The sequence below is a fragment of the Hemicordylus capensis genome, chromosome 2 (genome assembly GCF_027244095.1).
Source record: "Hemicordylus capensis ecotype Gifberg chromosome 2, rHemCap1.1.pri, whole genome shotgun sequence".
Taxonomy (NCBI): Eukaryota; Metazoa; Chordata; class Lepidosauria; order Squamata; family Cordylidae; genus Hemicordylus; species Hemicordylus capensis.
The window spans coordinates 12,502,280-12,528,312 of NC_069658.1; the positions used below are offsets into that span (position 1 = coordinate 12,502,280).

Here is a 26,033-nt window from a genome sequence, read left to right on the forward strand (position 1 = left end):
GGCTGGTTTCCAGCACCCCAATTACTCTGTAAAATATGGGCGCTGGAGGGGGCAAAGAGGCGGGAGGGGTAAGCAAGCCCTCCCCGCCCTAAAAGGAAGGCCCCCCTTCGGTGCCGGTCCGGACTGCTCCGGACCATGCACATCCCTATTTTACAGTGCTTTGCACTGACAAGCAAAGCAACTTCCCTTGCAGAGAACTATTATTCAAACTATCTCAAGCTGTGCAATCCTGTTACTAATTTACTATACATCTCCCTTTTAAAACCATCTGATTGGTGACCTTCACCACATCCAGTGGCTGTGAATTCCACAGTTTAAGTACATGTATTCATATTACTATTGTTGTTTAGAATATTTGTATACCACTTCTCAACACACACACAAATCTCAAATCCGCTTTCCTAACAAAAGGAATATCATTGTTTTATTTCATGTAATTCTGCTGGTTGTGGAGTGGGAAGGGAAGCACCATTCCTTTATCACTGGAACCTCCTACTAAGCCCCATTCTGGCTTTGAGGCATTGGCCACACTGTTTTTAATTATTAAGTTACAATTTTGATTCTGGGGATACTGAATTATCTGGTTCATGCCATAAACTTTGCCCTTTATCTGTGATTGTGTGGAAACACACAACAATTTGGTTATCCTTAGGGGAACTGAACATACGAACAGCACTGCTGGATCAGCCCCAAGGCTTGTCTAGTCCAGCATCCTATTTCTCACAGTGGCTCACCAGATGCCTCTGAGAAGTCCACAGGCAAGAAGTGGAGGCATGTCCTCTTTCCTGCTGTTGCTCTTTTGCAACTGGTATAGAGGCATCTTGTCTTTTAGGCTGGAGGGTAGCCTATAGCCACCAGACTAGTAGCCATTGACAGGCCTTTCCTCCATGAATTTGTCTAAGCCCCTTTTAAAGCCATCCAAGCTAGTGGCCCTCACCACATTCTGTGACTGAGAATTCCATAGATTAATTATGCACTGTGTGGAAAAGTACTTCCTTTTGTTGGTTCTAAATTTCCTGGCCTTCAGGTTTATGGGATGACCCCTGGTTATAGTGTTGTGAGAGAGGGATAAAAATTTCTCTCTGTCCACTTTCTCTACTCCATGCATAACTTTATACACTGCTATAACGTCATAAGAACATAAGAATAGCCCTGCTGGATCAGGCCCAAGAAGGCCCATCTAATCTAGCATCCTGTTTCACACAGTGGCCCCCCAGATGCCACTGGAAGCCACAGGCAGGAGCTGAGGGCATGCCCTCTCTCCTGCTGTTACTCCCCTGCAACTGGTACTCAGGCATCCTGCCTTTGAGGCTGGACGTGGCCTATAGCCCTTCGACTAGTAGCCGTTGATAGACCTCTTCTCCATGAAGCTATCCAAGCCCCTCTTAGGGCCATCCAGGTTGTTAGCTGTCACCACATCTCGTGGCAGAGAATTCCACAAGTTGATTATGCGTTGTGTGGAAAAAATACTTCCGTTTCCTGGTCCTAAATTTCCCAGCAATCAATTTCATGGGATGACTCCTGGTTCTAGTGTTATGTGAGAGGGAGAAGAATTTCTCTCTATCCACTTTCTCCACTCCATGCATGATTTTATAGACCTCTATCATGTCTCCCCACAGTTCTCTTTTTTCTAAACTAAATAGCTCCAGATACTGTAGCCTTGCCTCATAAGCAAGGTGCTCTAGGCCCCTGATTTCTCTTTACATCATGATATTGCTGATTGCATTTGTATACTGCTTTTCAGGCGAACCTCCCAAAATAAAAGTATCGAAGAACCATAAAACAAGCAACATGCTTGCAACTTTACTGGTTGAGCTCTTAAGACTTTGCCTCTTCTCTCCTCCTCCTCTCAGAGCAAGGTGGCTCTTAGGTAGCTCTCTGGTGGCAGTTGGGGAAGGGAGGGGCCACCTCAGCTGGAACCTAGGGGCTGGATGGTGGGCGTTCTTCTCAAGATACGGCACAGATTTCCAGACAGACCCACAGAGTTCACATAGTGCTGCATATGTTACCCGCATTGCTTTTTAATAGATAAATCCATGATATTAACTGCAGAGATTCATTCATCTAAATGATAGTTCAGGGTGGAATTTATTTCAAGATGGATTTTGAATGTTGTAATATTTAACAAAAGAAAAGCAATAATACATCATCCTACAAGCCACAAAACTTCACATTTTAACTCCTCTAAAGAAGAAGAGCTCTATTTGTAGCGGGGCGGACACCCAGTTACCATCCCTCTGCGTTTAACATCCTCTTTTTATGCTAGATGGAATTATCCACATTCTTAACAGAAAAAGAAGAAACCGTTTTAGTTCAACATAACTTTATTTGCTTTTCAGTTTATTTAAAAAAAATCCTTATTTAAAAATCTACAGATGGAGCAGCAATAAAATACAGGAAATGTTTTAATCTCTGGTGCTGCTTTAGGATTTGTCCAGAATCCCTTTCTGGAATTCCTTTCTTCTATCCTATTACTCTCCATGTACTTGGGTAGGATTTGGGAGACAAGATTTAAAACATAAATACAGGATTATTTGTGTACGTTTGCTCTTTCTCTCCTCTTCTATAAGCCATGCAGATTTAAGAAGCAATTTGTCCTCCCAAGCCAAGACCAGCATTTCAGCTATTATCCCCAAATATTCCTGTAACGTGTGCATCATTTCTTCTCAAGACTCATCTTCTCAAGGCCTCATCAGTTAGAGGCTACAGCTAAAAACAAAATGAATAATGCATTAATAGAAAAATGTTGTATTATTTAGACACTCTATTGGTTAAATTTGTACTCCACCCTTTTCCATGGGTTAAGAATGACTTCCACAAGTTTTATCAGTATCTGTCTCTAGATGGGTGATAGCAAAAAGGCAGAACAAGTGAACCTAACTAATCCCTACAGACTTCACTGAATGGCAGAAACATACAGCAATCAGCTATATTGCTGTTAGTTACTGTTAGTGCCATCTCTCTCTTTTTTGACCTGCTATGCCTGGTTGTCCAGCCTTGCTCTGGATTCTGCCCCCAGCTGAATGTGCAGCAGGTACACATAAGGTGCAGGGCCTTCCTGGCTGTGGCACCAACTCTCTGAAATGCCCTTTCCCATCACCTAGCCCCACACTTGGTGCTCGCCTTCGCCAGATGAAGATGCTTGGGGTTGAAATTACAAGGAAGCAGATTCAAGCTAGCCATTAGGAAGAACGTCCTACCTGTACATGTAGGAGCTGTTTGACAGTGGAACAGTCTGCCTCATGTAGTAGTGGGCTCTCCTTTGCTGGACAGAGGCTGGATGTCCCTCTGCCAGGGATGCCATCCTTGATTGTAGGGATTGTAGTAGAAGACCACCAGAGCCACTTCCACTTATTCATTATAGAATGGATAATATCATTCCGTGATCCAGTAAGCAGCTTGTCTCACCAGGGTAACATTTCAAGGTTTGTCTGATTGGGGGAGAAGCCTCACACAGACCAGGTGACTTGTCTTTTTCTCTGAACAGGTGCTGTTTGAACTTGCTCGCTACCATGCCCCCTCCACCATCTTCCTGGATGAGCTGGAATCAGTCATGAGTCAACGAGGCACTGCTCCAGGGTAACAGCTTCCAAGTGGCATGTCCTTTGCCGAGTCTCTTTTCTGTAAGCTGATCCCCTTGCCAAATGGCTGGGAAATGAACCCATCCTTCCTTAACTGTTTCATGGCTAGGATTGAGTCCATAGAAGAAAATCTGTTGCTCCTTCCATATTTCCCACCTTTTTGTTTTTCTGTCTCTAAACACCCCTGTCTACAAAGGCAGAAATGTCCTAAGTTTGCAGAGCCAGTAGGTTGACAATCTCAACTATTTGGCCTCAAACATGTTCCTTAAGCCATGTTACATAGCAGCCTTACTGATGCAAGGTCTGGGATCTGGTCAGTGCCCGAATGAGGAACTACCCTACGTTTTCATTCTTTTCTTTTCTTTTTTTAACATTTTATATCCCGCTCTTCCTTCAAGGAGCCCAGAGCAGTGTACTACATACTTAGGTTTCTCCTCACAACAACTCTGTGAAGTAGGTTAGGATGAGAGAGAAGTGATTGGCCCAGAGTCACCCAGCAAGTATCATGAGGCCTAATGGGGATTTGAACTCAGGTTTCCACTCTAACCACTACACCATGCTGGCTCTTGAGGTCTCCAGAAGAAAGGTGGGATAGAAATGTGCTTAATAAACAAGTAAGTTTGGGAGAGGAGAGCAGGGAGGCTACAAAGAAATATTGCACAAATCCTGCAGATCATTATTTATTTCTCTTGTGCTCATTCCCACCCATAGGATGGGGCTGTTGTTCAATGGCAAAACATTTACTTTGCATGCAGAAGGTCTCGGGTTCAATCCTTGGCAGCATCTCCAGGTAGAGCTGGGAAAGACTCCTGCCTGGAACCTTGGAGAGCTGCTGCCAGTCAGTGTAAACAACAATGGACTAAATGGACCAAGAGTCTGACTCAGTGGAATACAGCTTCCTATGTTCCTATCATATCGCTTACTAGTTTGCTCTACTGGTGACCTCAGAAGCCAGCAGTAATGATAGGCATATGATATAATTGATTGAAATTGTGCTGTTAGTATGGAAACTGCTGAAGGAGCATGTGATTGGGCCAGGGGCGTAGCTAGTATTGAGTGGATGGCTTCAAAGAACCCAAGGGCCCCCCAGCTCCACCCCTCCCTATTTTCTTCATTATCTCCCTCACTCCAATGGGCCGCCAGGGAGAGGGGCGAGCACAAGCCCCCTCTCCCCTCGCTATGCCCCTGGGATGGGGCCCAGCAGTCTCCCAGCAGAACTGCTTAAAGGGTCCAGTGGGGGAAGCCTTTCACAGATTCTTCATCCCTCCCACCCCGATCTGCTGTGGAGTTGGTAGTTCTTCATATGCTTGGAGCCCAGAGACACAGTTGAAGAAATATGGGCCGAGGTCTTGGACAGATTGCTGGAGAAGATGGTAGGCACAGGGCAAAGAGACTGCTGAAGTGCAGTGAAGCCTTCAGTAGCCAAGACGAGTGGCAGCAGTGTTTCTCCTGGGTCCCTTGAAATAGAGAGAAATAAAAAATCTGGTTGACCGGAGAGCATCAGATCGCTGCTGCTGTTTCTTCTTTTAATGGTGCATATCGGAGCAACCGCTTTCCAAATAAGTGCCATAAAGTTCACTCCTAAGTCTTGAGTTGTGCTGATAAAAGGATGCTGCTTGATGACCCTCAACTGGAAGAGTTACAAGATTCCTCTCTATTAGGAGCAGGATTTGCAGCTTTCATTACTATTAAGGCCAGCCCGCCATTTATTTGACCAAATAGATAAGCTGTGTGGGGCTGTGTACTTTGCTTCCGGGATAGGACTGGTGGCACAGGACCGTCCAGGCCAAAATCACTGGAGAGAGGTCGATGGGGATTTCTGATCCCCAGAAAGGGTTTCCCCAGAGCTCCTTCTCCCTAAGTAGTGGGGAAGTGCAGCCTCCACAAGGTGGGAACCGTATTTTCCCATTTGAGGGGGCAATAGGCAGGCCTGAAATGCATCAGTAGTGTTAAAGTTGCCACCTTTAAAGAAAACCAAAAGAGACAGAGGTCCCGTTCTTGCAACAGCTTTCTAATGCACATAAACCACCAGGTGAAGTTTTTTCCTGCCATGGAGATTAGCTTCACCGGTAGATTTCTGACTGCCATGCTGTTAATGGGACGGCGCTTCTGTCCATTAAAAAGAAGTAGGCTCCTGCATCTTAGACCTCCTTGCTTTCTCTTCTTCTAGCATGTTGAACGATACCGACACATTCATTGCAGCTGTTTATATTATTGGAGGTTCCTCCTGAACTTGAGCCTTCTGGTCTAGAATAGATGACCACTAGATTGCTCTCAGCTCTGCATGCTCTAAGGATTCCATTGTAGTCTTGACTTGGGTGATCCCTAACAGAGGTGGTCTTAATAAGCGGGGAACTATTATGGCCACTTCCTTCTAGCATTCAGTCCTTTGAGCTGTTGAGTTATTTGAGCTGGAGAGAAGAGCCACTCCCAAATTTTCCGCTGTTCTGAAGAAGTGGGTTCTTCATGCTTCCCTTCAAGAAGGAGGATGGAGATCACATTTACTGCGGTAAACCGCCCAGAGACGTAAGTTTTGGGCGGTATAAAAATGTTTTAATAAATAAATAAATTTCTGTTTTTTAATAACCCCGGTGTACGTTCACAACATTCAGATAAATGAAAAGGCCATTCATGAGCTTACTCGGCATGTTCAGATTTTTCAAGATTTTGGATAACCAAGGCTCCCATCACAGAAGTGCACTTTATTTTAGACTGTTGGTTTTGCAGAACCCTAAACCACATGGTTATCTTTTCTTTGCTGTTTTGTCTCTCATGCTTCCTCTTGCTGTTGATTGTACAGAGCTGCCAGTTGTCTTGGTGAACTTCTACCACCAAATTCACTGGAGATAGAAGGATATATGGAGCTATAAGAGCTTGCCAAATATTTTGGGTGGTTTCACACAAGTGCCCATAAGTCAGCAGGAGGGAAGCAGAGGTTCCCACGGCATGCATGCTGATGGTGTATCATCAGAACTCGCCAATGCACCAACTTCCGCCTGAGATTCTACCAGGAATCTCCACCCATCTTGACACCTAGCTTTGAAGTTGGATGGAGAGTCTTGGTAGAATCTTGGGTGGAAGCTGGTAACCGTGGGTGGGTTCAGGCAACATGCCCTCGGGGAGAATGCCATGGCAACCTCTGGCTCCCACCTACTTACTTTGTACTTAATTACAGGCAAACATGCAAAGCCACCCATAATTAGACCCTCTTGCCCAGTATGGTCAGGCTAGTTTCTATGTCTCCAGGTTCCAACCCAGCTTTCCAGGAACAGAGTACCATAGTAGCCATAGTTAACAGCTGATTCACACACACTGTTTCTGTTCCATGCACCAAGGCAGGTCTGAGGGCTCTGAAAGGGCCCATATGCATGGACATTGCTTAACAATGCACTTGCACCATGACACCTAGCAAAATGTGCAAATTGCCTCAAAAAGCATGATGTTTGAGGTGATATGGAAGCACTGTACGTAGCTGATATCCTTTTTTAAAAAGAAAAATCTTGTTTCAATTTTTGTAATTTAAACATTTTTTTAAATAAAACAATGACAATCATAGGAAGCTGCCATATACTGAGTCAGACCCTTGGTCCATCCAGCTCAGTATTGTCTAGACAGACTGGCAGCAGCTTCTCCAAGGTTTCAGGCAGGTCTCTCTCAACCCTATCTGGAGATGCTGCCAGGAATGGGACCTGGAACCTCCTGCTGCAGGCAAGCATGCAGGTGCTCTTCCTAGAGCGGCCCCATCCCCCTAAGGGAATATCTTACAATGCCTACATGTGCTGTAGTCTCCCATTCAAATGCAAGCCAGGGTGGACCTTGCTTAGCAAAGGGGACAATTCATGCTTGCTGCCACAAGACCAGCTCTTCTCTCATAATGATTCACATCACTATGTAAATATCCCCAGAGAAGCAATACCAACAGGAAATTACACACACAAAAGGAACCTCCCAGAAGCAGAGAGAAAAGTATACAAAAGAAAGAGCAAACATGTACAGTTCTGAATCCAGTAGCTGATATCCAAACGAAGCACTTGCAGAAAGACGTACTAATGCCAAGTTGTTGTTCTGGCTAATTGTGCTAAGTGTGGAGCCTGTGTTCCAGTTTAGTGTTGCACAACTGCAAGCATGCTTGTGCTACACTTCCACAACCCGCAGCATGTCTCATTTGTTTTCAAGGGAACTTTTGCACAAGAGCGCTATAGTGCAATTCTGCAAATCCCCCTGCTTTAGCACAACTATGCTCTCCTCTAGCACAATGTTGCTTGTTACACAAGTACTTCAGATGCCATCCAGTATGTTCTTCTCACATATGGCAGTTAGTCACTTGATGATGTGCTCACTGAATGAACCATTGATTCTCCTGAACACCTCTTGGCTGGAAATGATGTGAAATAATAATGCTGGGCAGGCATCAACAGAGCATGATTAGCTATAAGGAGATGCCTTATACTAAGGAGGACCAGTGGTCCATATACCCACAAACAGAAGTTTTTCTCAGCTTTAGTTTTGGTGTAATTAGTTTTTAAAGGTTTCCTCAGATTACCAAGAGATAGTAAAACCATGTTGTCAGCATATAACAGAAGATCTGGATAGTGATTCCGACGACACTCATAAAAATGGGTTCTGTGCCTGCGCAGACCAACTTCGAGTAGCCATCGTTAGCTCCTCGCAACGCCTTCAACCGCCCCTGCACGAGCGTGCAGTACCTCATATCGGCGGTTAGGCATCTCTGTCTTCCGTTTCTTTCTGACCGCCCTTGTGATCAGACGCTTCGGAAAGTTAACAGCTCCTCAGCATTTACTAATTGGATTTCTTGGTTTTGAACTTTGGATTCGGCACTGGTTACTTCTTTGGATATCCTTACAACTTAAAGAATAAAAAAAGGAAAATAAAAAAACGGACGGACTCTCTCCCTTGTGACTACGGACCGGTAAACAAATGACGGCTCCCTTAGCGTCTTTTCCCCTTATACCTAAGACAACCCTCCACCCCTCATGAGCAAACGATCCAAAGCTATTGCCTCCTCTGTGGGAGGAGCGGGCAAAGCCAGCACTCGCGAAAAGACCACCTTTAAGTGGTGCCAGGGCTGCCAGGGCAAACTGCCATCTACAGACGGACATAGTTTCTGTTTCCTCTGCCTGGGAGAAGGGCATATGGCCACGGCTTGTGAGATCTGTGCGGGGTTTTCGAAACAAACCCTTAAAAATAGATTGGCGCGTCTTAAAGTTGCCCTGATGGAAGAAGCCCTATGCCTAGAGGCTACGAGCTCAGTTGGGGTCACGGGAGCTGTCTCTCTTACACAGTCTAAACTCCCAGGGAAGGGGAGTGAGACGTCGATGGCACGTTTGACATCGAAAAATGATAATGGCTCACGGCAAGTGTCAACCTTGGTATCAACAGACGAACCTCCAAAGTAAAAGAAAAAGTCTCACCATCTGAAGGCTAAGGAGGCCACTCCGTCACCGTCAGGCTTGCAGCAGACTCGCTTACAGCATCGGGCAGTCTCGCTTTCGCCCGCCCCTACACCACAGCTTTCGCCGTCGCAGTCCACAACACGGGGGACGTGTGCTCCTTTGGTGTCGAAGGTGCGCACCCAAGAAAGGCGCTTGGCATCGAGGAAACACAACTCTGGTCGCCAGTCGTCTGCCCAACCGTCGACTTCTAGAGCAACTCAGGCCACAACGCTAGACAATACATCGACATCGAGGGAGTTAGCATCGACATTGAGAGATTCTACTGGGACTATTAGGGGCCATGCCGCAGCTGCTGTTGAACAAGAGGAAATGCCCCTTGTGGTCGAAGTCGAGCCCCTCGGGGTCGAACACCAGATGGAGTTGGTTGCTGCGTCGGTGACTGAAGACAGTCCTGTCAGTACACAGGAAAGAGCCTTACTGATCCTTCTTCACTCAGAGGAGACAACTCCGACCACCTCCATGTTTCAAGGGTTCTTACACCCTGGCCTGGATGTGGAAAATGAAGAACCAACGGAGGATGCCCTACCTGATGTCCCAAGAACCCCAGATATCAGGGGTTTGCTTCCTAGAGGTGGTTGGGGAGCCTCAACTCTATCACTGTCACCAGAAGATCTGACCTTGTTTAACCAATGGAAGCTGCGGAAGCAACATCTCACTAATACAGGCACTCAAGTCACACCATTCAGAGAGCCTGTTTCCATTTCTCATGACACACAGACACAGCCGCAACTGGCTAGAACCGTAGCAGTACAGGCTGCTTTACCTTGCAGAGAAAGAACTGTGTCAATGCAGACAGCTTTGCAAACAGCTATACAGACTACTGTTCAAGATCGCCCAGTAGTTGCGACCGAGGGGGGGGTCAGGCACCCCTGTGGTTCTTCCTCCTCCAAGGGACTACCCGCCTGCTCCAGACTCCTCTGACAATGAGAGCGATAGCGACAAATCAGATTCTGCTGGGGATTACTCTGAACCTTCCTTACCAGACCCTTCCTTACCGGACTTACCGACGGAGGTTCCTCCTCTATTGTCGGTCTCTCCAAACAAACAGCTGAAGACTGTTCCACCAACAGGTGGCTGAAATGGTAGCAGTTCTTGGCCTTGAGCTGTGCCCCAAAACCACTGAACTGGACGACCCGGTCTATAACTTTATGAAAAAGACTCCGGGACTACAGCCGGTTTATCTTCCCATGCTACTGGTCATTACGAATGTAGCCCAGTTGGCTTGGGACATATTGCACATATCAACACCTACTTCAAAGAAATTAGAGACTCTGTATCGAATTCAGGAGGCGGACAATGTTTATTTACATAAACACCCTGCGCCTAATTCTTTAGTCATAGACTGTGCTTCCACCTCTAAGTCAGGAAGATGTCATACTGCACCGGCAGACAAGGAGGGGCGGAAGTTAGACGTTTTGGGGAGGCGCATGTACTCCACTTCTTGCCTCTCAATCAAAATTACTAACTACGTGGCCTGCCCGGCCAAATACACCCATTGTTTATGGGAAAAGCTGTATGAGGAGAGGACCAGCCTTTCTCCGGAAGAATTCAGACAGAAGTTTGAGAGCACCTTTCTCCAGACCACGACTACCACGTGCCAGCAGTTGGCCAACACAAAACACCTGGCGGAGTCTGAGTCTAGAACACTAACATCGGCCATTATGCTAAGAAGACATGCTTGGTTCCGTTCGACTTCTCTGCAACTGGACATGCGGGAACGCATAGAATCACTACCCTTTGATGGCAAGGGTCTCTTTGCTGAGACAACGGATGAGACCATGGAGCAATGGAGAAAGTCCAAAAACACGGCTAGAACCTTTATGAATCAGACACAGAAGTACACTTCAAGCAGGTATCAGCCTTATTACAAGCGGCAGCAGAACTTCCAGCGAGGAGATCATAGAGACTTCCGGAAGTCATGGAATCGATGGAATAAGAAGGGCTATTCAAACAAGAATAGGCCTGATCAGCAGAATAAGAATAGACCCAACACCCAAAATAAGCAACATTTGTGAGCTCAGCGGAACTCAGGGTCCATACCTCCTGGTAGTGACCCTGGGGAAAATCCAGCTGAATCACCGACCCGGTCAACGGTCGTGAAAAGGCCCGACATCGCCTTACATGCACCAAGGCCCAACATCGCCTTGTACATAGCCATTAATAACAGCATAGCCAGTAATACCATCCGTCTGGCAAGTCATGCCTTTGCATGGCGCAATATAACATCAGATTGCTGGGTTTTACGCGTCGTCCAGACTGGATATGCTATTGAGTTCCTTTCCCTGTCTGAGTACTCGGGCATCAAGTTTACACCTGAAACTGAGATTCTGAGAGAGGAGGTCAACTCCTTGTTGGAGAAGGGTGCGATATCGCCGGTACCGTGGTCAAAATGCCACAGGGGTTTCTACTCTAGATATTTCCAAATTCCGAAAAAGGATGGTGGCATACGCCCCATCATGGACCTCAGAGATCTCAACCAGTATGTGGATGTTAAGAAGTTCCGTATGATTACGTTGCAAGCGATCCTTCCTCTCCTTCAGGGTGAGGGTTGGATTGCAATGTTGGATTTAAAGGACACCTACTTCCATATTGGCATACAGGTGAATCACAGGAAGTTCCTGTGTTTTACACTAGGGTCTCAGGTCTATGAATACAATGTGCTTCCCTTTGGGTTAGTTACTGCTCCGTGAGTGTTTACTAAATGTATGGCAGTGGTTATGGCCTTTTTAAGGGTTAAAGGTGTTTCTATCTTTCCCTATTTAGACGACTGGCTTCTGACAGCAAGGACAAAGGAAGATCTTCTGCGTCATGTGTCAACAGTGTTGTCCCTTCTGAAGCAGTTGGGGATACATATCAATGAGAAAAAGTCACACCTAATGCCGGCCAAGCGCCTGCCGTACATCGGGGCAGTGTTGGATATGACGGTACAGAGGGTGTTCCTGCCCGAGGAAAGGTTCAATCGCATCTGCGATCTAGTTCACCAGTTTCACGAGCAGCCCCTTCAATGGGCCAGAGTCATCCAGGTGCTACTGGGCTTGATGGCCTCTTGCACAGCAACAGTCCTGTATTCAAAACTCCGTATGCGGAAGCTACAAACGTGGTTTCTTCATCTGTTCAGCCCAAATTCGGACTCTCAAAGCATGCAGCTACTGATCCCAGAGAGGGTGTTGGAATCTTTGCTTTGGTGGACAAGGGAAGGGAACATGCTGGCAGGCGTGCCCTTCCGTACCCCATCTCCTTCAATGACACTTACAACAGATGCCTCTCAGCAGGGATGGGGCGCTCACTTGGGTGGATGGTGGAGATTAGGACGCTGGAATCGCCACGAGCACATCCTTCATATCAATTTCCTGGAGCTTCTAGCTGCATACAAGGCATTGCGGGAGTTCCAAGACGTGATACATGGTAAGACACTGCTTCTACAAATGGACAACACTACCACAGTGGCTTATGTAAACAACCAGGGCGGTACAGTATCAATACCTCTTTGCCGTCTAAGCCTTCAAGTGTGGAATTGGTGCATTGCCAGAAAGGTCCACCTTCAGGCCATCCATATAAAGGGCCGGGACAACGTCCTGGCGGATGCGTTAAGCAGGGACAAGACGCTAAGGCAAAACAGAACTCTGTATTAACACGAGTGGGAGCTAAACCTACACTTGGTAGGCGAGCTATTTTGGAAGTGGACCACTCCATTAGTGGACCTTTTTGCTACGGCAGAAAACAAGAAGTGTGCACAATTCTGCTCAAGGATGGGACTCGGAGAAGGTTCAAAGGGAGATGCGTTCCAATTCCAATGGACGCAGAATGTCTTTTACTTGTACCCACCATACCCACTCCTGAACAGAGTAGTGGCCAAATTGCTTCAGGACGGAACCAGGGCAATAGTCATTGCGCCTTGGTGGCCACGACAGCCGTGGTTTCCGAGACTGAAAAGTCTGGCGGGTGTCCGCTACGAAAGACTACCACAGAGGCTGGATCAGATAATTCAAGCAGGGGGAGAACAATTGCATCCGAGTCTATCCACTCTGAAGCTCACTGTATGGAGAGTAGGCTTTTGAGGCACATTCTACTAAACAACAGAAAAGAGTCAACGAGAAGGAATTATACAGCAAAGTGGAAGAGATTTGTGACGTATGCAGAGGACAAGGGGTTTCGGCCACGGGAGGCCACTTTGTGGGAGGTCCTTCTATACCTTACGTCCTTAAAGTCTCAGGGCTTGGTGAATGTTTCTATTAAAGTGCACATGGCAGCTCTCTCCTCTTGCCATCAGGGATGGGATGGAAAGTCGCTATTCACTCATCCTCGGTCAAAGGATTTATTGAGGGGGATTAATAATTTGTATCCCCCCTTCAGGCCTCCGATTGAGAAGTGGAGTTTGTCCCTGGTTCTGTCCGCAATGACTCAAACTCCATTTGAGCCAATGGTGACAACAACCTCGAAATTAGTAACTTTAAAGACTCTATTTTTGATTGCCATCACCTCCGCAAAGCGGCTGAGTGAGTTGCAAGCTCTTCAGATAGATGAGCCGTACACTAGAATCCATCCTGAGAAGGTGGTGATGCGCTTTGACCCAGATTTCTGGCCCAAGATTGTGACGAACTTCCATGTTAACGGTGACATTAACTGACTTTCTTCAGAAACCCGTTGTTGGAGTTAGAGCGGGCTATTCATACCTTGGATGTAAGGAGAGCTCTCCTTTTCTACTTAAAGAGGACACAGCCTTTCAGGAAGACTTGCCACCTTTTCCTGGCGATCAAGGGCACTAGCAGAGGCTCACAGCCCTCTAGACAGAAGTTGTCCGCCTGGCTAGTAGAGGCAATTAAGCTGGCTTATAGTTGTCAAGGAAAGACGGCTCCAGAGTCTCTCAGGGCGCACTCGACATGGGCCTACTCAACTTCGGCAGCCCATTTGGCTGGCCTCTGAATGACGGACATCTGTTCAGCTGCGTCCTGGGCTTCAGATCACACCTTTCTAAAGCATTATGCCTTAGACCTATGCTCGGCGGCGGAGGAAACATTTGGCAGAGAAGTCTTGAAGAGGGTGTTACAGTAGCATGCAGCCCCTACCTCCAGGGTAGGCAGCTCGTTACTCACCCATTTTTATGAGTGTCGTCAGAATCACTATCCAGATAAACAGGTTGCTCACCTGTAACAGATGATCTGGTAGTTATTCCACAACATTCATAAAACCCGTCCATCCGGCCCTACTGCAGGCTGCATGTTGCGTACAACCTAGGATCGACATGGTTGGAATAATAGTTGTGTCGGTCATCCAGAAACTGAAGACAGAGACGCCTAACCGCCGATATGAGGTACTGCACGCTCGTGCAGGGATGGTTGAAGGCGTCGCGAGGAGCTAACGATGGCTACCCGAAGTTGGTCTGCGCAGGCGCAGAACCCATTTTTATGAATGTCGTGGAATCACTACCAGATCATCTGTTACAGGTGAGCAACCTGTTTTTTTTCCAAGACCCTGAAAGGAAAAGAAAGGTTGTGCTGTCATGTCGGTGTCGACTCTTGGTGACCACAGAGCTATGTGGTTTTCTTGGCAGAATACAAGAGGGATTTACCATTGCCATCTCCCACGCAGTATGAGATGATGCCTTTTAGCATTTAAGTGCCTTTTAGCATTTAAATTCAGAACTGGATAACCTTAAAATTACATTGCTAAGATACCAATTGGATATTACTAGAATGTGGTTTTTGGTTTTTTTCGTAGAGGCCAAGCGGGCTACCTACAGTTTTTAAGGATATATATATATAAGACTAATGATGATTCAGTACACTGAATTAGATATTGAACTGTACCAGTAATTTGTTACGCTCATGATTGTCAGGGACGTGCAAAACCTGCCTTGCAATCTGAACTCTGGCCCACTTTCTGCCCTCTGTAATTATCCAAGAGGATCCAATGGAAGTCCTAATAGCTGTCTTGCTAAATGCCAGCTCAGTGCCTTTTGTACTAATCTATATGCAAAGATAAACTCCAAAATGTGTGTTTTCTTTCATTCTGGTGCTCTTAAGAATGGATTCATTGTAGAATTAATACTCTGGAGTTAATCGTCAGAGTTTGACACAGTGCTTGGATTTTAACTAATGGAACATAACCATGCTTGGAACAGGATGGGGGCAAAACTCATGGCTGGGTTTCGGCTTCCTAACTAGTCCCTGTCTAAATAAAGGCAATCGCACTGGTGTGGAAAGGGAATAACATTTCCTCCCCGCAATGTATCTTGGTAGTGGTGAACATGAAGGAAGTCTGCGGATGAAAACGGAATTATTGGTGCAGATGGACGGCCTGGCTCGATCAGATGATCTTGTCTTTGTTTTAGCAGCTTCCAACCTGCCATGGTAAGAGATCCGGAGAGTACGCTTTGAATACATTTGCGTGAGCCTCTAAACACAGATAAAGATTTTACTTAGAATCAGAGCAGCAAAAGCCTTGATATTTGGTTAAAGCCTCCAAAGATTAATTGGGAGCTTTTTACTTTTTGCTTCTGTGGGTCTTGATGTCTGTGCTGCAAGAGGTCATAATCCTTCCTAAAGTCAACATATGCTAGCACAAACCAGCTGCTAATATTTAAAAAGGGAGTATTGGACTTGATAGCCAAGTTATTTACTATGGTTAAGCTGAAGAAGGGTTTCAGCAGAGAACTCTAAGGTGCTTAAAACATCCAGGGCTCAGGAAAGATATGCTCTATAAATAGGAAGGTTGGGTTTTATTGGTATTAAAAGGTGACTTTTAAAAGTTTGTGGATAAAACCCTTCAGTTTTTTTAATGTCGCGTAGATCTAACAGAATAAATGGCCCGTAATGGAAAATATATACCATGCTAGCATCTTCAAGCATTTTTATAGAGAAACCATAAAGGAGACTACTGTAGCACATTGACTGAACTGTGGGCTGCGGGGCGATCTGGGTTCAAATTTTGACCTTGCCATGAGCTCACCAGGTGGCTTAAGGAAAGTGTGTCTTGCAGCCTCAGTCTCTCTTCTGCAGGATGGGGAGAATGCAGACCTACCTTATAGGGTCATTGTAAGGATAATAATGTAGATATACATACTGATTCACCTATAATAAGGCTCCTCAGTATGTATTCTGCCGGCATCCTTCAGTTCCTGAGGGCTGGTTCATACATTGTTTGATTTAGTGTATGCTCAGTCATTTGAAACTGGATGTGTAAACTATTTCTGTTGTAAATATATACGGGTGGAGCTAAATTGATGTATGTGCTACTGGATATATGATGTTTCATTCACCTATGCAAGTTGCTACTTGATGCTGCAGTAATAAGAACAGCTCTGCTGGATCAGACCCAAGGCTTATCTTGTCCAGCATCTTGTTTCCCAAGGTGGCCCACGAGATGCCTCTGGGAAGCCCATAACCAGGAGATGAAGGCATGTTTCCCCAACTGCTCCTCTGTAACTGGCATTCAAGGGCATCCTGCCTCTGGACCTGAAGGTAGTTTACAGCCATCAAGATTAGCAGCCATTGGTAGACCTGTCCTGCATGAATTTGTCTATGCCCTGTTTATAGCTATCCAAGTTGGTGGCCATTACCACATCCTGTGGCAAAGAATTGCCTAGATTAATTACACACTGTGTGAAGAAGTACTTCCTTTTCTCCATCCTAAATCTCCTGCCAGTCAATTTCATGGGACGACTCCTGGTTCTAATATAGTGAAAAAGGGAGAAAAACCTCTCTCCACAACACACCATGCATAATTTTATAAACCTTTATCATATCCTGTCTTAGTTGCCTTTGGGGAAAACTAGCAATAAACCGTGTGCAAACGTGTTTGCATGCAGTTTATTGCTAGTTTTGATTTGTTCTTTACACGTGTGGCCCTTTTGTTACATGTTCCTTTGGAAAAAACTAAGCAGCCCCAAATGCTGTAGCCTGCCCTCATAAGGAAGGTGCTCCAGTCCCCTGATCACTGTGAACTCCCTCTTCCGCACCATTTCCAGTTCTGCAACATTGACGTCTTTTCACCAGAACTGTACACAGTGGCTGGCAGGATGTGTAGCCTCTAGGCGGTGAGCAAACTTGGCCTTCCTGCTGTTGTTGGACTACAACTCCCATTATTCCCAGCCACAAGGGTTGTAGCTCAACAACAGCTGGAGGGCCAAGTCTGCCACCCCTGCTCTAGGGGGACGGGAGTGACTTGTGACGCCACAGCTGTGGGCCTGGAAGCAGCGACACGGCTGTAGAGAATTGCAGTTGTGCTACAAATGCTACCACACTTTCCCCCATTTGCTAGATGTGGCCACACAATAGATTTCTATCATGGCCCTATAGTATTCATAGATCTCTATAGGGATCCACGGTCCCTCACAACTGGGTTTTCTGCGCCTGCGCAAGAATCCCACATAGGAATCCATAGCTCCAATTAGGTGCTCTCTGGCCCTTTTAAGGCATAGGGATACCGGAGCCTATAAGGCAGGCTGTAGAGCGCCTCCCTCTCCAGTTCTTTCTTGTCTGCTGCTTGTGCTGGTTCGTGAAGGGTCTGCTCATTTCCCCTTGTTCCTGTGAAGAAAGTAAGATCAATATTTTTGACTGCTTCTCTCTATTCTTCCATTTTTGGCTTGGACTGGCTGACTATTCTCTGGTGTGTTTTTTCTCTCCCAACTTGTGACCTTGGACTGCTTTAAGGAGATTCTCTGTTTAGCCCTCTGGTTTTGGAATTTTTTCCTCTCGTTTTTGGCTGACTCGGACTGTTTTGACCTTGATTATGTCTTCCCCGAAAACTTTCAAAAGATGTGCTACATGCAGAGGTATCATGCCTTCTTTGCATAGCCATGAGGACTGCCCTATCTGTCTGGGTGATGGCCACTACACCAGCACTTGCAAAGCTTGCCTTTCATTTAAGGAAAAAACCTGTCTCAGTAGAGTTACATTTAAAAGCTTCTCTCTATGAAAATATTTTGCGTCCCGGGACTCAGAGAACGAGTCCACTGTTGCTGCTGAGAACCTCAACGCCTAGCCTTTTGACATCGTCAACATCTACCTTGATGTCATCTCGTTCGGCTCCTGATAAATATGGGTATGCCACTTTTAAGAAGCCTATAGATAAGGGACGGGAGGCCTCTCACAAGCATAAGCATGATAGAGACTGCTCTCCCTCCTCCGAGCACATGCATAAAAAGCGCTCCAAGTCTGCGACCTTGGATATAGACAGCACGCCCAGAGCTCCACAATCTTCATCCTTGACGTTGAGGTCGGCGCTAGGCTCTACCCACAAATCGATTTTGACATCGACCCTGGGACCGGCGTCTGTCTTGATGCTAGCCAAGACCCCTTTGCCATCTTCTGTGCAACTGGGGACATACTACTCCCCTAGAGACTCAAGCTCCAAGGCATCGACTTCAAAGTCCCTGATGCCGAGTGCCCAGACATTGGGAGATGACATCTTTGGAGAATGGCTCTTCGGCATCAAAGATTCCGGGTTCAACACCCTTGACCTCGATGCCGAAGACTGTACCGATACCAGTGCCTATGCCACTCATTTGCCAGATGTGGCCACACAATAGATTTCTATCATGGCCCTATAGTATTCACAGTTCTATTGTCAGTTCCCTTCCTGGCATCAAGGGGTGAATGTGTATGGGTGAGCAAGCTCCAACTCTTCTGGGTCTGGGGTCTGAGAAGTTCTTTCTCTTCTCTAGGGAGCTGGATTGCGCCATGCTGCGCCGGCTGGAGAAGAGGATCCTGGTTGGCCTCCCAAACAAAGAGGCAAGAGAAGCGATGGTCCAGCACTGGCTGCCTCCTGTGAGCAACAGCGGAGGGGTGGAGCTGAGGACGGAGCTCAACTACCCCTTGCTCAGTCAGGTGAAGAGAAGAAAGAAGCAGTCATGCTTGTGCATCACAGACAGCACGGGATGGACAAACCTGGCCCTCCAGCTGTTGCTGAACTACAACTCTCATCATCCCCAGCAACATAAAATGGTGACTGGGAATGATGAGAGTTGTATTTCAACAACAGCTGGAGGGCCAGGTTTGCCCACCTCTGTTCTAGAGCAACATCTCCCCCGCCCCCGCCCCCGCCCCCCCCCACACACTAAGGCACACTTGCATACACACACAAAAAGAGTTGGGACACATCTCCCCACCCCTGGACAAACCTTTTTGCTCCCAACACATCTATATACTACCCCCACCCCGCTTGCAGTGGCAAAGCCAACATGTAATTATTTAGTTATTATGCACCAGAAGGAACAGGCCTTTCCAGATGCATTATGGGGTGATTGCCTCCAAAGTTGGGGAGTTTAAATTCCCTGCTTTGGGAAGTCATTCTCCCCATAACATGATGCTTCCTGGTGCATTATGGGGTGAGTTTAAACTTCCCCACCTTTGAAACTGACTTGCTCCAAAATGAGGAGAGCTGGTCTTGTGGTAGCAAGCATGAATTGTCCCCTTTGCTAAGCAGGCTCCACCCTGTGTTGCATTGAATGCGAGGCTACATGTGTGGGCACTGTAAGATATTCCCCTTAGAGGGATGGGGCTGCTCTGGGAAGAGCACCTGCATGCTTGCAGGCAGAAAGTTCCCAGTTCCCTCCCTGGCATCTGCAATATAGGCTGAGAGAGATCCCTGCCTGCAACCTTGGAGAAGCCGCTGCCAGTCTGCATGGACAATACTGAGCTAGATGGTCCAAGGGTCTGGCTTGGCATAAGGCACCTTCCTAGGTTCCACCCAGAAGGAGCTGTCCCCCTCCCCACTTTGGGACCTGACCCAGAGCAGCCCTCAGGAACACATCTGTGCAATGGAAAGGGCTTTTGCAGCCACGTTAAAATTCCTCCCCCTGCCGCCAGCCCACTGCACAAGAAGCACACTCCTCCTCCTCTTGTCACGATACAGCTACGCATTATGCCAGCCAACGAGCCGCCATGTTCAAAAGCTTTGTTTCCATTGAGTTCAGGGTGGCCCCACTTCATTCTCACAGCAAACCTTGTGAGGTAGGTTAGTCTAAGAGGGCGTGGCTGGCCCACCACCATTCAGGGAGCCTCGTGGCCAAGTGAGTTTTCTTTCAACCCCAATTTCCTCAAACCCAGCACTCTCACCTCTACACGATGCTGACTCTCTGCTCATGTTGACATAAATGGAGCTTTGGTCTGATCAGCAGAGCGTTTCTGACAAGCACTAAATAGCCATTGTGCCTGGGGATGATGAGAGTTGTGGTCCAGCATCTGAGGGCCCCAGGTTGGGAACCCCTGGACTAAAACATGTGTTTCTGATTCCATACTAGGAGATGGAAGGATACTCTGGCTCGGACATTAAGTTGGTCTGCAAAGAAGCTGCTATGCGTCCTGTGAGAAAAATCTTCAGTGCCCTTGAAAATCATCAGCCAGGTACAGAATCACTCCTCTGTGTTCATGCTGGGCAGATGCAAACTTAGCATTGCGGCAGACAAACTGCTGCGTGACAGGCTAAACCTAGCTTGTGTCTAGGGCAGGGCTGTACAAGTTCGGCCCTTCAGCCGTTTTTGGACCACAACTCCCATAATCCCCAGCCACAGTGCCAATAGTCAGAGATGATGGGAGTCGTTAAGGAATGGATTTGTGCAGCTCTGATCTAGGGGGAAATGATGACCTGCACAGGCATGCAAGCACCAGCAGGTGGCAGTTTGCCCCTTTCCTTGCTGACCACAAATTTTGCTGATCACAAATTTTGATTTGTGAAGGATGATCATGATCCCCTGCCTTCCGCCTTCATGGCAAGGACTCCCCATGATGTCAGACTTAAAAAAACCTTTTCAGCGCGCCTCTCTACTCCATGCATTACAATTTATTGTGGTGTAAGATTAGCAATAAAACTGTTAGCTTTTACAAGGTGCTACCAAGACACTGTTTTGTGTTTTGCTGTATAAGATGAATGTGGCTAGTTCTTTGGAATTTGTCACAATTTCTCATTCTAGTACAGATTTCTTCCCCAAACAGGATTGTCAAATATATCACAAGGACAGCATTTATATAGCACATTTCAACTGCTCAAAGCACTCCACAGGCATAGTTAGTAATCCCTACACCACCTAATGGCGCAGCGGGGAAGTAACTTGACTAGCGAGCAAGAGGTTGCTGGTTCGAATCCCCACTGGTATGTTTCCCAGACTATGGGAAACACCTATATTGGGCAGCAGCAATATAGGAAAGTGCTGAAAGGTATGATCTCATACTGTGTGGGAGGAGACAATGGTAAACCCCTTCTGTATTCTACCAAAGACAACCACAGGGCCCTGTGGGTGCCAGGAGTCGACACCAACTCGACGGCACAACTTTACAACTGGCCTGGCCAGATTATTAGCTCCATTTTGCAGTTGAAGGACTGAACAGATAGATTACTCCAGGGTTTTCCAACTTGGGGCTTAGATGATGTGGGACTACAACTCCTATCATCCCTAACCACAATGGTAATTGTGGCTGTGGATGATGGGAGTTGTAATTCAACAATTTTGGGGTACCCAAGTTTGACGACCCCTGGATTACCTTAAGGTTACCAAGTGAGATCATGGTTAGGGTGAGCTTTGCATTTGGGAATTTTGTAGCTCAACACTTAAAGCTTTAGCCACCAACTTTTAGCTGATGCATTTTTGCTGACAAAACTAGAAGGTCACTTAACACGAGTAGCAGGAAACCTTTTCATTAAGGCTACAGGCTTTACAGGGGATGTTCACTGACTGAAATTTTTGGTGACTTGGTTAAGGGCACACTCTCTTATTTCTTGAGGTTTTTCTCGGTTCTGGTGGGTGGCTGAACTAGGGAATGGAAAAAAGAATGTTAAAGAGAGCATTTCCTCCAACAATGAGTGGTGGCTTATTGCTATTAAATGGTGAGATCATTACACAATCAAAAGCTCCCCCAACCTTGCCTTCCCCCCAGATGAACAATGTTTAGCTGGTGGGAGCATGGAGCACATTCCCACATGATCAGCCCTGCTCTGTGCAATACGGAGCAGGGTGGATTGATCTGAGGCCGGCACTCATTGTCCCGGCCTCCGTGAAACCCACAATGCATCATGCAACAACACGCACGCTGCATTTGGAGATTCCCCCAAGAGACAGGTGCTCTCAGCACCCATCTCTGTGTGCAGCCAAGCTGGAAGCAGCCTGTGCTTGCACATGAGCAGGTAGCCGGGGGTAAGGGAGCACTCACTCCCTTAACCTTGGCTAACAGCCAGGCTTAAAAGTCCCTAGCCTGGGTGAGGCTGTATGTGAGAACAGCCTCAATGTGTTCTACCCAGGTTTGGGAGCTGTGTGTGCACCGAATTTTTGGTTGTGTGGAAGCTAAGTAAGAGGAAAACCTGGCTAGCTTTTCCTCCTACCTTGCTTTCACACAATCACTGCTACCCAGGTTTTCCTCCTGCCTTGCTTCCACACAACCAACAATTTGGAGCACACGCGGCTCCCAAACTCAGGTAGGACACAGTTTGGGATTGTGTTCAGGTCACCCTATCGCCACCCCTTGGGCCCTCTTTGCAGAAGTCAGATTCCAGACATTGTTTGCAGTACTTGTGGTGCTCGGGGGGGTTCTTGCTTTCTTTCCAATACTTATTTTATGCTATACTATTTACAGTCTCCAAAACACTTTACAGCAAAAGCCATCCAATTAAAACAATAAAAACATATGACTGAAACCAATTCAGCAACAGCCTCCACCAGTTAGAGCAGTTGAAAAAATATCCAGTAAACATCAATTAGATAAAGGCCATGGAACACCCACAAAGACTGGGAGCATTCTTTTCCTGGGATCACAGTGGGCCTTAATTCTGAGCAGACATGGCTAGGAGTGGACTGCATGAGCCTTGGAGCATAAATGGACTTAACCTGTTATCTAAAACAGGGCTGGCCAAACTGAGGCTCTCCCGTTGTTGGATTACAACTCCCATCATCCCTCACTTCAGTGGCTGAATTAACCTGGTCTTACTATCAGTTCAGCTCCATAGCCTGCAGGGAAAGACTCAATCCATTAGCACCCCCATTTTGTGTGGTGTTGACTTCTGTACCGTCTAAAGAGCGCAGCAGTTGGCAAATCTGAATTTTTGGTTTGTCTTGTTCTTGTCCTTCCTTTTAGGCTGCGGGAACTTGCCTGTCATCAGACTTGACATGGTCACAACGGAAGACTTTCTTGATGTGATCACTCACACCAAGCCCTCGGCTAAGAATTTAAGCCAGAAATACGCTGACTGGCAAAGAGAATTTGAGTCTGTCTGAGCTGGAGGTGGACTTGTTGAAACCCCAATCAAAGATTTCAGCCATCCAAAAGAAGGCAGATCCTGCAAAGTTCTACTACCAAAAGGCTGAATACTTATATTAAAACAGTTTATTTCCCCCCATACTGTAAGAACATCAGGAGAAACCATAGAGGCCCATTTGTCATTCTCAAAGGTGCATGATACATTTTGAGGGAGGACGGTGTCCACTGTGCTTTGTGAAACTATTCTCTCCAGCTGGTAACTCTCTATTAATATGCGAGGGAAACATTTTTGCACAAAATCTTATGGCTAAAACCAATGGCTGATTGTAATATGCTCTCGCAACATCCAGATATTGCCCAAGACCCATCTCACAGTCAGACCATACTAGTATTTTGCTACTGGAGTTCTCCTCCTTAGAGGAATATGGACAATATTACAATACCAGACCTGACAGATGGCTAGTTGAACTTCTCAGGGATTCTTGTACTAGAACCAGCAGATCTCAGTGAGGACTGACACAATGAAGAATAAACTATTTGGCCATCTCTTGGGGATTTGTTTTTGGATCCTTTGCTCCCTTTCCCACTGAAACTTCAACTCTTAAGACTTTTCCAAGATTGTGGAACATACTCTTTTGCTGCTCTGGTCAGGTTTAGTGTTCAGCTGCATGAAAAGGAAATGCAACATTGGAAGCCAGTGCCAGAACTAAGGATCGACCAGACCAACCTGGGATTCTCCAGCTGCTGCTTGACTACCTCTCCCATCATCCCCAACTGCAAGAAATTGCAATAGGGATGATAGGAACTTGTTTGTTTTTGCATTGTTCCCTACTCAGAAATTCTACAGAGGGGCTTCCTCCCCCTTCTCCCCCCACCCCACTTCCTAGAAAATGAACCTCTACCACATCTCTGCCTCCCTTGCCCTCAGGAATATCTGCAAAGTGCAGCAAGACGGGAGGCCAGATGAGGAACAAGCCCTGCTCCAAAGGGAGGCTCAGCAATGCCAGCTGGGGCCCTTTTCTCTCCAGGCTTTGAAGACCCCACCCAGGCTTTCCTTAGACAGACACAGTGCTTGGGGTTACAGCTGAGCTCTTCCCAGTGCCAGTGATCAGCTGATGCCTAGCGTGATGATGGGAAATGGCTCTTCAGCGCATTAGGGTCCGGGGAGGTGGGGGTGTTCTCTGAGTTTGGGGGTTCAGGAGGCTTGGGTTCTCGGTTGCCAGTCTCAGGCTTGATGTCAGGGATTAGGCTTTTTAGTTAATTGATCTCTCTCCCTCACCATCCACAGGCAGGGTGCTCTACTGAGTACCAAGCATCAAGCTGACAATCTAGATATCAACAGAAGGGAGTCAACACAGGAAGGGAGGAAGGTGGAGGCAAGGAAAGAGGATGCAGAGGGTCGTGCTCTTCTGCTGGTGGTACGGTCAGCACTGATTCAAGTGGCGGTTCCTCCTCCTGCTGCTCAAGGCTGGAAGCAGATTATCTGCCACCCTCCTGATGTCCTTAATTTTGAATTCCTCTGAGACAAACCGGTTAACCCACAAAAAAACCCACCCCACAATTTCTTTTTCCTCACCCCTCACATATGCATCTCCCCCACCCCCATGATCCTGCACACGAACACAAAGCAGTTGTCAAAGGAATGTGCTACAGGCCCTTGGAACGTAAAAAGATAGCTGGGCCTTTGCTTTGGGGTGCTAGAGGCTAAAGAGGAAGATTGTGCCATTGAGTCGGTGTCAACTCCTGGCGACCACAGAGCCATGCGGTTTTCTTGGTAGGGGGGGTTCCCATTGCCTTCCTCCTGAGCAGTATGAGATGATGCCTTTGCCCGATATAGGTGAAGTGAGCATCCGCCTCCAGCATTGTTCTATATCGCTGCTGCCCGATATAGGTGACTACAAACATATATTTCCTAGGCACAGTCTGGGAAGCACACCGGTGAGGATTCGAACTCTCAGCCTCTTGCTCCCTAGGCAAGCTGCTTCCCTGCTGTGCTGCCGCCGCCAAGTTCTCCTAAATTTCAGATAGCATTTTTAGTGGTATCCATTAAGCAGCTCACCATTAGCCAGTGTTGTGATTTTTTCCATCCTATGCAGAGTAGTTTGTTTAAAAACCCTATTCAAAAATTCATATTTCCCGGGCAGAGCTAAAACGATCTCCCATTGACTGAGGTGATTATGATATCAGAGGTCTAAACCTGGTGGTCTTCTCAAACAAACAGCACCCTTTCTCCAAGTAACCTGCACATGCTTAAAGCCACCATCAGCCATGCCGGGTGAAAGCTTCTCTAGGTATCCAGAGTCTTCAAGCAGTACACGTGGCCCCCATAAGCCCTTGAAATGGAGTGCATCAAGCCATCGGGTGTTGCTGAAACGAGGCATTTCAGTGCCTTGCACTTTCCATACACTGACCAGGTAAGCATTGCTTGGCTTTAGGGTTTCTTTTTCAAAGCTCTCGGCAATGCTTGGCACTGCACTGTCCCTGGCCTGGAATGAGGTAGGAACTCAGAGAACAGCTTACAAGCATAAGCTTCCAAAATGCCAAACTCATTAGCAAGTCATTCAACTGTAGCTTTTCAAGCAGCAGAAGAATGATATTCTCGGGGGTTATCCATTTGCCATTATGTTTCACCTGTTGTGCAGGTCAGTCAAGAAGGAATAGATGGTCTTGTGGTACACCAAGGTAATGTTTTGAGGCTGCCTTAAAAGTTATTCTTGAGCACCCCAGACTAGCTGTCCTTATCTGTTCTTCTGTGTCATCTGCGTAACAGTGAGCATCCCAAAACCTCAACA

The 26,033-nt window shown here is 46.8% G+C and overlaps 1 protein-coding gene across 8 annotated transcripts in view; it reads left to right on the plus strand.

Annotated features, from left to right (window-relative positions):
• The window catches only part of KATNAL2 (katanin catalytic subunit A1 like 2), a 78,455-nt gene that overhangs the window by 49,510 nt on the left and 2,912 nt on the right, over nucleotides 1–26,033 (plus strand). For 7 of the 8 annotated variants that reach the window (XM_053289090.1, XM_053289093.1, XM_053289088.1 and 4 more), the window contains 5 exons: nucleotides 3,488–3,579; nucleotides 15,295–15,405; nucleotides 18,720–18,882; nucleotides 20,298–20,400; nucleotides 23,119–23,794. In XM_053289090.1, the coding sequence (XP_053145065.1) occupies nucleotides 3,488–3,579; nucleotides 15,295–15,405; nucleotides 18,720–18,882; nucleotides 20,298–20,400; nucleotides 23,119–23,258 (609 nt within the window). In that variant the 3' untranslated portion in view covers nucleotides 23,259–23,794. Of the gene's footprint in view, nucleotides 1–3,487; nucleotides 3,580–15,294; nucleotides 15,406–18,719; nucleotides 18,883–20,297; nucleotides 20,401–23,118; nucleotides 23,795–25,385; nucleotides 25,656–26,033 lie in introns of those variants that run through there. The other variant, XR_008314805.1, reaches the window with a different exon arrangement.